We start from the raw sequence: 10,693 nt of genomic DNA, 5'->3' as shown, positions 1-10,693 counted from the left end.
ATTAGTAATGTTACTGTATAGATGAGTTATATAATAGTAATGTTGCTGTATAGATGAGTTATGTAATAGTAATGTTGCTGTATAGATGAGTTATGTAATAGTAATGTTACTGTATAGGTGAGTTATGTATTAGTAATGTTACTGTATAGATGAGTTATGTATTAGTAATGTTACTGTATAGATGAGTTATGTAATAGTAATGTTACTGTATAGATGAGTTATGTATTAGTAATGTTTTTCCTTCTTCATTCTCTCCATTTTGACTGATACTGATATGAAAATGGACATACAAAATGATATTGAATTTGGTCACAACTGTCGGCCTGTTAAAAGAAAGCAAAGAGGGACCCTCTGTAGCTTTGAGACAGCATGTGCTTGCTTTCATGTGTGTGATTAAACTGAGTATACCGGACATTAGGCAAAACTTCCTAATATTGTTGACTCCAATGCTTCCCACAGTTGTGTCAAGTTGGCAGGATGTGTTTTGGGGGGTGGACCATTCTTGATACACACGGGAAACGGTTAAGCGTGAAAAACCCAGCAGCGTTGCAGTTCTTGACACAAACCAGTGCACCTGGCACCTACTACCAGGCACCTAAGGCACTTAAATATTTTGTCTTGCCCATTCACCCTCTGAATGGCACACATACACAATTCATGTCTCAATTGTCTCAAGGCTTAAAAATCCTTCTTTAACCTGTCTCTTCCCTTCATCTACACTGATTGAAGTGGATTTAACAATTGACATCAATAAGGGATCATAGCTTTCACCAGGATTCACCTGGTCAGTCTATGTCATGGAAAGAGCAGGTGTTCTTATCTGCTATATATTGTTTAATGCTATATGCATGTCTGTCTGCATAGTGACAGACCTTTGCTGCCCATATGTGAAAATATACATACATATACATACAAGAATACAACACCTATCTATTATCTATGGAAGTCCCTATCCTAACCTGAGATACAAGGTGTGTGAATTTGTATGTTACATATTTGTATGTTTGTATGTATGTATGTATGTATGTATGTATGTATGTATGTATGTATGTATGTATGTATGTATGTATGTATGTATGTATGTTTGTATGTACGTTTCTATATTGTAACGCCCTGGCCATAGAGAGGTTTTTTTTTGTTCTTTATTTTGGTTAGGCCAGGGTGTTACATTGGGTGGGCGTTCTATGCTCTTTTTCTATGTTTTTGTATTTCTTTGTTTTGGGCCGTGTGTGGCTCCCAATCAGGCACAGCTGAAGTTCGTTGTTGTTGATTGGGAGTCACACATAAGGAGCATGTGTTTTCTTTGGGTTTTGTGGGGGATTATTTCTGTTTAGTGTTTTGCACCTGACAGGACTGTTTGGCTGTTGGTTTTCTTGTTTGTTTTGTATAGTGTTCTTACGTAATTAAAAATACAAAGATGAACACTAACTCTGCTGCATATTGGTCCACTTTCTCGGACGATGACTTCTCTGTTTCGTCTGACGAAGAAGACAGCCGCTACATATATATGTATATATGTTTGTATGTATGTAGGTTTGTATGTTTGTATGTATGTATGTTTGTATGTCTGTATGCATTTTTATTTATTTATGTCACCTTTATTTAACCAGGTAGGCCAGTTGAGAACAAGTTCTCATTTACAACTGCGACCTGGCCAAGATAAAGCAAAGCAGTGCGACAAAAACAACAACACAGAGTTACACATGGGATAAACAAACGTACAGTCAATAACACAATAGAAACTGTATTCAGTGTGTGCAAATGTAGTAGAGGTAAGGCAATAAATAGGCCAATAGTGGTGAAGTAATTACAATTTAGAAATTTAGACTGGAGTGATATATGTGCAGATGAGGATGTGCAAGTAGAAATACTGGTGTGCAAAAGAGCAGAAAAACAAAAACAAATATGGGGATGAGGTAGGTAGTTGGTTGGATGGGCTATTTACAGATGGACTGTGTACAGTTGCAGCGATCGGTAAGCTGCTCTGACAGCTGATGCTTAAAGTTAGTGAGGGAGATATAAGTCTCCAACTTCAGTGATTTTTGCAATTCGTTCCAGTCATTAGCAGCAGAGAACTGGAAGGAAAGGCGGCCAAAGGAGGTGTTGGCTTTGGGGATGACCAGTGAGATATACCCTCTGGAGCGCGTGCTACGAGTGGGTGCTGCTATGGTGACCAGTGAGCTGAGATAAGGCGGAGCTTTACCTAGCAAGACTTATATATGACCTGGAGCCAGTGGGTTTGACAATGAATATGTAGCAAGGACCAGCCAACGAGAACATACAGGTCGCAGTGGTGGGTAGTATATGGGGCTTTGGTGACAAAACGGATGGCACTGTGATAGAGTGCATCCAATTTGTTGAGTAGAGTGTTGGAGGCTATTTTGAAAATGGCATCGCCGAAGTCGAAGATCGGTAGGATGGTCAGTTTTACGAGGGTATGTTTGGCAGCATTAGTGAGGGAGGCTTTGTTGCGCAATAGGAAGCCGATTCTAGATTTAACTTTGGATTGGAGATGCTTAATGTGAGTCTGGAAGGAGAGTTTACAGTCTAACCAGACACCTAGGTATTTATAGTTGTCCACATATTCTATTTCAGAACCATCCAGAGTAGTGATGCTAGTCGGGCAGCGATCGGTTGAAGAGCATGCATTTCGCTTTACTAGCATTTAAGAGCAGTTGGAGGCCACGGAAGGAGTGTTGTATGGCGTAGAAGCTCGTTTGGAGGTTTATTAACACAGTGTCCAAAGAAGGGCCAGATGTATACAGAATGGTGTCGTCTGTGTAGAGGTGGATCAGAGAATCACCCGCAGCAAGAGCAACATCATTGATGTATACAGGGAAAAGAGTCGCCCCGAGAATTGAACCCTGTGGCACCCCCATAGAGACTGCCAGAGGTCCGGACAACAGGCCCTCCAATTTGACACACTGAACTCTATCTAAGAAGTAGTTGGTGAACCAGGCGAGGCAGTCGTTAGAGAAACCAAGGCTGTTGAGTCTGCCAATAAGAATACGGTGATTGACAGAGTCGAAAGCCTTGTGTTTGTATATATGCATGTATGCATGCATGTATGCATGCATGTATGTATGTATGTATGTATGTATGTATGTATGTATGTATGTTTGTATGTTTGTATGTCTGTATGTATGTTTGTATGACCTTGCGGGCGCTGCAGGATTTCAGTACTTCACGGCGTAGTGTGTTACCAATTGTTTTCTGACTATGGTCCCAGCTGCCTTGAGATCATTGACAAGATCCTCCTGTGTAGTTCTGTGCTGATTCTCATGATCATTGCAACTCCACGAGGTGAGATCTTGCATGGAGCCCCAGGCCGAAGGGAGATTGACAGTTCTTTTGTGTTTCTTCCATTTGCGAATAATCGCACCAACTGTTGTCACCTTCTCACCAAGCTGCTTGGCGATGGTCTTGTAGCCCTTTCCAGCCTTGTGTAGGTCTACAATCTTGTCCCTGACATCCTTGGAGAGCTCTTTGGTCTTGGCCATGGTGGAGAGTTTGGAATCTGATTGATTGATTGCTTCTGTGGACAGGTGTCTTTTTTACAGGTAACAAGCTGCTGTTAGGAGCACTCCCTTTACGAGTGTGCTCCTAATCTCAGCTCGTTACCTGTATAAAAGACACCTGGGAGCCAGAAATCTTTCTGATTGAGAGGGGGTCAAATACTTATTTCCCTCATTAAAATGTAAATCAATTTATAACATTTTTGACATGCGTTTTTCTGGATTTTTTTGTTGTTATTCTGTCTCTCACTGTTCAAATAAACCTACCATTAAAATTATAGACTGATCATTTCTTTGTCATTGGGCAAACATACAAAATCAGCAGGGGATCAAATACTTTTTCCCCTCACTGTATATGTTTGTATGTTTGTGTGTATGTGTGTATGTATGCATGTTTGTATGTATGTTTGTATGTGTGTATGTATGCATGTTTGTATGTCTGTATGTATGTATGTATGTTTGTTTGTATGTATGTTTGTATGTGTGTATGTTTGTATGTATGCATGTATGTGTGGATGTATGTATGTATGTTTGTATGTATGTTTGTATGTGTGTATATTTTGTATGTATGTTTATATGTATATATGTTTGTATGTATGTATATGTATGTATGTATGTATGTATGTATGTATGTTTGTATGTATGCATGTATGTGTGGATGTATGTATGTATCTATGTTTGTATGTATATATGTTTGTATGTTTGTGTGTATGTGTGTATGTATGCATGTTTATATGTCTGTATGTATGTTTGTATGTGTGTATGTTTGTATTTATGTATGTATGTACGTATATATATATATTATGTATGTATGTATGTGCGTATGTATGTATGTATGTATGTATGTATGTATGTATGTATGTATGTATGTATGTATGTATGTATGTATGTATGTATGTATGCATATCTGTATATATGTTTGTATGTTTGTGTGTATGTATGTATGTATGTATGTATGTATGTATGTATGTATGTATGTATGTATGTACGTATATATATATTATGTATGTATGTATGTATGTATGTATGTATGTATGTGTGTATGTATGTATGTGAGTATGTATGTATGTATGTATGTATGTATGTATGTATGTATATATTTGTGTATGTTTGTGTGTATATGTGTATGTATTCATGTTTGTATGTTTGTATGTATGTATGCGTGTATGTTTCTATGTATGTTTGTATGTTTGTATGTATGCATGCATGCATGCATGCATGTATGTATGTATGTATGTTTGTATGTATGTTTGTATGTGTGTATGTTTGTATTTATGTATGTATGTACGTATATACATATATTATGTATGTATGTATGTGCGTATGTATGTATGTATGTATGTATGTATGTATGTATGTATGTATATCTGTATATGTGTTTGTATGTTTGTGTGTATGTATGTATGTGAGTATGTATGTATGTATGTATGTATGTATGTATGTATGTATATCTGTATATATGTTTGTATGTTTGTGTGTATGTTTGTATGTTTATCTGTATATATGTTTGTATGTTTGTGTGTATGTATGTATGTGAGTATGTATGTATGTATGTATGTATGTATGTATGTATGTTTGTATGTATATATTTGTGTATGTTTGTGTGTATATGTGTATGTATTCATGTTTGTATGTTTGTATGTATGTTTGTATGTATGCATGTATGTTTCTATGTATGTTTGTATGTATGTTTGTATGTATTTGTGCATGTATGTATGTTTGTATGTTTGTAAGTATGTTTGTATGTATATATGTTTGTATGTCTGTATGCATGTTTGTATGTATGTATTTTTGTATGTGTGTGTGTTTGTATGTTTGTATTAAGAGCAACAAGTGGATGGTAATGCATGCCTATCTGTCTTGGTACTCAACATCAATGATGATAATGTGACAGCCTACAAAACACAAACACACACTTTCTCTCTTACATACGCACACATACAATGGTTGATGTTGTGGTTTTCCCATGCATGCCAACAGGTTCAGTAGAAATAATGTGACAGAGTTCAAACACGCACATTTTCACTCACAAAGTGCAACAAATTGGTCAGTGGTGATTGGTGATCATGGCCCATCCAACTTAATACTCAATTTCATAGGTGACAGTTTATCAGCCTATAAACACACACACACACACACACACACATGCACGCACGCACGCACGCACACACACACACTTCCCGCAGCTCAACAAAAGTAGATGGTAATGTTTACCCATTCGGTCCAGTGGAGACAGCAACAGGAAAGTCAATAGCCACTATAGTGTGGGTGCTGGGAGTGGAGAGGCTTTGGTTGTCATTGGTGTTGTTATTTTCTGTAGCTTTACAGAGTGATACTACTGGTAAACTGTTTGGTTTTACACCTTACATGGCCCCTCCATTAGGTTACTGTTAGGCAGAGCTGACATGACTGGGTAGGTATCAGCTATGTTGTGGAATCCTTGCTTTCACCTATCCGAGATGATGACTTCAAGGAAGGGAAGAAGGAAGTATTTCCTCTGGGCCACCTGTGGGTCATGGCTAGTAAGGATCCAGCTTTTGTCAAATGAATGTCTTTTATTTTTTTTGCATTTTAGCTATCCTTAACCTTGACCCTTTTCCTAACCTTAACCTAATTCTCCTAACCTGCTATGTTAATTCTCCTAACCTGCCGCGTAAGTTCTCCTAACCTGCCCACGAAAAGTCAAATCTGACGTTAATTTGACAAAATCTGGATCCTTCTAGCCATGAGTCCCACTGTGTGTGGGGCACTATGTTAGTGTGTATGGCGTGGGGCCTAGACCCGTGTTTGGCCTAGACCCGTGTTTACATTCACACACCTTGTATCTCAGGTTAAGATAGGGACGTCCATAGATAAAAGATAGGTGTTGTATTCTTGAGGGTCCTTGTTCCAATAGATTCCCTGGCATACTATTGTAGGAACATCTCTAATTGCGCTGTGTTCCCCACCACATCTGACCAGAACCATGTGGTCATCAGGTATACGCAGCCTATAGTTGGGTTAGATGGATGGCCTCCGATAGGCCTACCTCGCATAGTCATCAAAGACTATGAGCTATGAGTGAAGACGACGGCCTACATCAGGACTTGTAGGCAATAATTAGCCTATTCTCTATGTGCTTGATTAGTGTTTCTGAAATGGTGGGTTGGGAGGACGTGCTGCTGGTGTCTGTTAAAGCCCGTAGGCCCTGGTTAGAAATACTGATTTGTTTATCATGTGGGTCACAGCTTGGAGAACCACCGTAAACCATTGGCCTTCTTTTCTCCCCTCTGTACCCTCTTCAACCAGTGGGAGTAGGCCACAGTTGTAGGGCTCAGTTTGTTTAATGTGACTATGAGGATGTGGTTCAACATCTTTGTAATGTCCAACAATGCTGTGGATGTAATCCACAGCCAGACCAACTGTCATGAACAACGTGTTAACTGTCATGTGTTAATGTTTGTACTCTGTGATAATGGATGGATCTTTGGAAATTAATACCATAGGACCACATTGTACATGTTCTTTCACCATTTATTAGTTCACCAAATACAGTGAAAATGGCATCGTAATATACAATGACTCATTCTTAGAATGTCATGACACTTTTGTTGCTTTTTTGCTTCATAAAACGATGTTTCATTATTGAAAGTATTAAGGTTTCATGCACAACAAACCATATTCAGTTTCCTCCAAAGAATGGTACAAGATAAACGAAATAAAAAACATAACTGTAATGTCCAAAATCGGTCAAATAACGTGTTATTTGAGGATAGTCGTAAACAGTGCAATATACTCTAAAATCGCAATTTTCTAACAAATGCATCAACGAAGCTTAAGTCACAGTATACGATTTCTCAATAATAGTTTAACATTGATGTGTACAAAACCCCAAACACATTCAGTTAGTCTTTAAAAAAACCTCAGTCCCTTTGATATAGAATGAGAAAAGTCAACACCCAAATCTCTTAGAGTCTCAGTTATATAGGCTAGTCTCAATCTGCATATCCTCTCTATAATACAAACATTTGTGTTGATGAACTGTAAGAAGATAGACTAGCTTATAATTTTTAAATAACAATTATTTAGATATAAAAATACAAATATGACTTTTGAAATATGAATGTAAGCGTGCCAGGGTAAGAGTGGTTGGCACCTGTGGTGGCACCGGAGGGAAAGATCATGCAAATAGATAGATAAAATATTCGACTTTTAATTATAGAACACGAAAAACACGAATAATTGCAACATCAAAATAAATACATTAAAAAATATATATTTTCCCATTAATTTCATGATTATTGTTTCAAACATGTATAATTTGCCCATCTCTTCTGGCCTCCTTCGATATTTCTAGTCTGTAAAAGTGAAACAGATAGCCTATGTGCAGGTGTCGGTAGGCTAAGGTTACATGAAGGCGCCGACCTGCATCTTTAACCGTGGGGGGTAATGTAAGCCCATGTATCAATTTCATTCAATTGAACCTGGGGACTATGCATTAGGCCTACTAGCTTATTCTTTACAGGTGAAGCCAAAGTGAATATAGGCCTACGAAATAAAATATTAACATTGCACCATCCTCGGTATATATATATATTTTTTTACACACAATGGATTTATTCTAGTTACTGGACTTCAGTGTTTGGTTGGTCTGTATTAAAAAGCTTTAGCAGCAATTGGATAGGAATGCATTCTACGTTCGACCAATGCTGAAAAGTACAGCTCCCTTGAATGCAATGTCGCCGATTGTTATCAACAATGCAAAGCCTGCAAGGGTAATATGGTCTTCGAGCATAGGCAGTCTACTGGGTACAACTATAGAAACAGAGCTTTAAATGAAATTCTGCCACCAGTTCTAGTTTTTTGTTGCTTACGGCGCTTTTGGAAGATGGTCGTGAAGTTATGGCAAGTTCATCCATCAGAGAAGTCAGCTGAGGTTGAGACACGGAGCCAGGATCCGCCATCTCAACATCACGCTGCGCAGCAGAAGTTAAAATCGGGTTTCATCAAATTGTCAGCAACCACATGATAAATCTCGGTCTTTTCCGGACTCTTCCTCAAACTCTTCCTCTGCTTTCTCGTCCAATCTTCACATCTTTCCATCCCTTTCCTTCCCCTTGTCTTCGCTTCGTGCCATCGTTTCTCCTACAATCCTCGAACATGCACAGCCGACAAGTGCTTCAAATCGGTGATCAAAATAAAAAGTCTGCAAGGCATTGTTCATCTTTAAACGCCTGGTGACGACTTGTCTGCCATCCCCTTTAGAACGTCGTCTATTCTGTCGTCTTCGATGACCACTGCGGAGGGGAGATGCAATCATGTTAATATTTGATTTTATTATGTTTTATTTGATTTATGTATTACATATGTTTAACCTTTATTTTATCAGGGACTCATCTCTTGTCATGTCATAGGCTAATGGCCTAACTGTTTCATAAATATGTTTTACAGCCAATAAATCGAGTAGGCTAATTGCAAAGGTTTTGGGCACTGGTGCAACACAAAGGGAAATGTCGTTGTGCCAAACCCCTGACTTTGGTGCTTGAAACAATGCTTTGTCCATAATGGCGCAAAGCCAAGCGCGCGCACTAGGCGCTGTCAGCGCTTGCAATTTCCACTACATGCTATAGGGAAACGTGCCCTTTAAAATGACAGAGAGCGTAACTAATGTAGACATTTAGCCTAGTACATTTTGATATCACATTGATAGTCTATTATTCTCATTCGTCACTATCAACGGGGCGCTTTGTGGTCAGCTACTGTCCTTTGTTATATCAACAAATAAACGTTTGCCTCATAATTTAGAGGTCAAATGCATATCTGTTGCATGTCGGTGTTGTATAACAAGTAGGCTAGGTTAGAGTTAAAGATCACCCAAACATGCCTGGGTGGCCAAGCCAAACAAAACCTCTATTCAACAATCCATTCCAATAACCAGCTCTTACCTCTCTTGGCTCTGCCGATCTGTCCCAGCTTTGGGGGTCTTTTCGCTTGCGACGCACCGAAGAACGAATTGGTGTCCTGTAGTCCGCAGCTAAAGGACACCTGACTGGCCTCGCTGTCTCCATAGCCGCTCATTTTCCCCTCGCTGTACGGCAGTACCTCGGACATTATTGCACAGCTGAGACGGACGGATCAACAGCGCAAAAAAAACAAAACGATTTAAAGTCAGCGGCTATAGTCGACTTAGCCCAGAAATCCTTGGCTTGGTAATTGCACTTGTCGAGCTCTCCAGTGAAAATCCGTTTGGAAAATCACTAACTGACTTCTTCGTGCTTAGCCAGCCTGTGAAGTTTGAAGGTGCAGAGTCCGGGTTGAGGCGGGGTGTTTGCAGGCTGTTGTGTCGCTGTTCGAGAGGAGAGCAGAGAAAGAGCGGTCTGTACGCCTGTGTTGCTGGATGAAGTCTGATGAAGAAAGTGGGAGATCCCGGGATCATAAAGGAAACCCAGGCGGAACGGTGAAGTCATCCATCCGGGTGTGTGTGTGTGTGTGTGTGTGTGTGCTGGGGGACTCTGAATGCTAGAGAGTAAGGGTGACATCAACAGGCGAGATATATAACAATGTGCATTGAAGGGAGCAGAAAGTCATGTTCACAGAGATACGCTACTGGAACAACGGGGAAATAAACATTTTATTTGGTGCATAATATTTTTAATAGTGAACACATTTGTCGACTTAAAAACGTATTCAAATGTGATGATATTTACGCATATGCCATAGGTTCATTATATTTAATCTGAGAATTGTGATAGTTTACTCGCGCAATTGCACACAATGGCTAGGTTACAGTTATTTGAATAGCCGTGTGTTTTGTATCTACATGCTTGACATTGTTATGTTTCTCTCCTCGTGTGTAGTATATTTCCTTCCTGTAACCAGGTAGGTTGCTTTATATTGGCTCTGGGGACACGAGATTCTCACAGGAAATCATTACCTGCTCCTTTGTGCGTCTGTCTGCGCACAGAAGTCGGAAGTGCCTATAAAATGAGTCACGCAAGTCTTTTCCCGTATACATCGTAGCTTCAGCGGCAGCGGGTAAACGAGGTTTACACATTTCACCAATGCACTTTTGCGCACATTCTCCATTGATAGTTTACAAGTTACACCTGACAACCATGGAGATGATCTGGACCATGATGACATTAATGTTGATGTGCCTCAGGGCCATACTGGTGTGGTTCAGATGTCCAGGACAGTCG

General features: G+C 39.4%; 1 protein-coding gene across 1 annotated transcript; it reads right to left on the bottom strand.

Annotated features, from left to right (window-relative positions):
* Nucleotides 1-7,010: 7,010 nt before the first annotated feature.
* Nucleotides 7,011-9,902, bottom strand: LOC106569664 (calcium/calmodulin-dependent protein kinase II inhibitor 2). The gene is made up of 2 exons (XM_014141223.2): nt 9,440-9,902; nt 7,011-8,791 (listed from the first exon to the last, which is right to left on the bottom strand). Exons 1-2 carry the CDS (start codon nt 9,603-9,605, stop codon nt 8,721-8,723), a joined length of 237 nt encoding a protein of 78 aa, XP_013996698.1. The 5' UTR covers nt 9,606-9,902; the 3' UTR covers nt 7,011-8,720.
* Between the last annotated feature and the right edge of the window lie 791 nt (nt 9,903-10,693).

Source organism: Salmo salar, chromosome ssa14 (genome assembly GCF_905237065.1).
Source record: "Salmo salar chromosome ssa14, Ssal_v3.1, whole genome shotgun sequence".
Classification (NCBI taxonomy): domain Eukaryota; kingdom Metazoa; phylum Chordata; class Actinopteri; order Salmoniformes; family Salmonidae; genus Salmo; species Salmo salar.
Note: the sequence above shows the minus strand (reverse complement) of the source record. Positions and strands in the feature narration are given on the sequence as shown.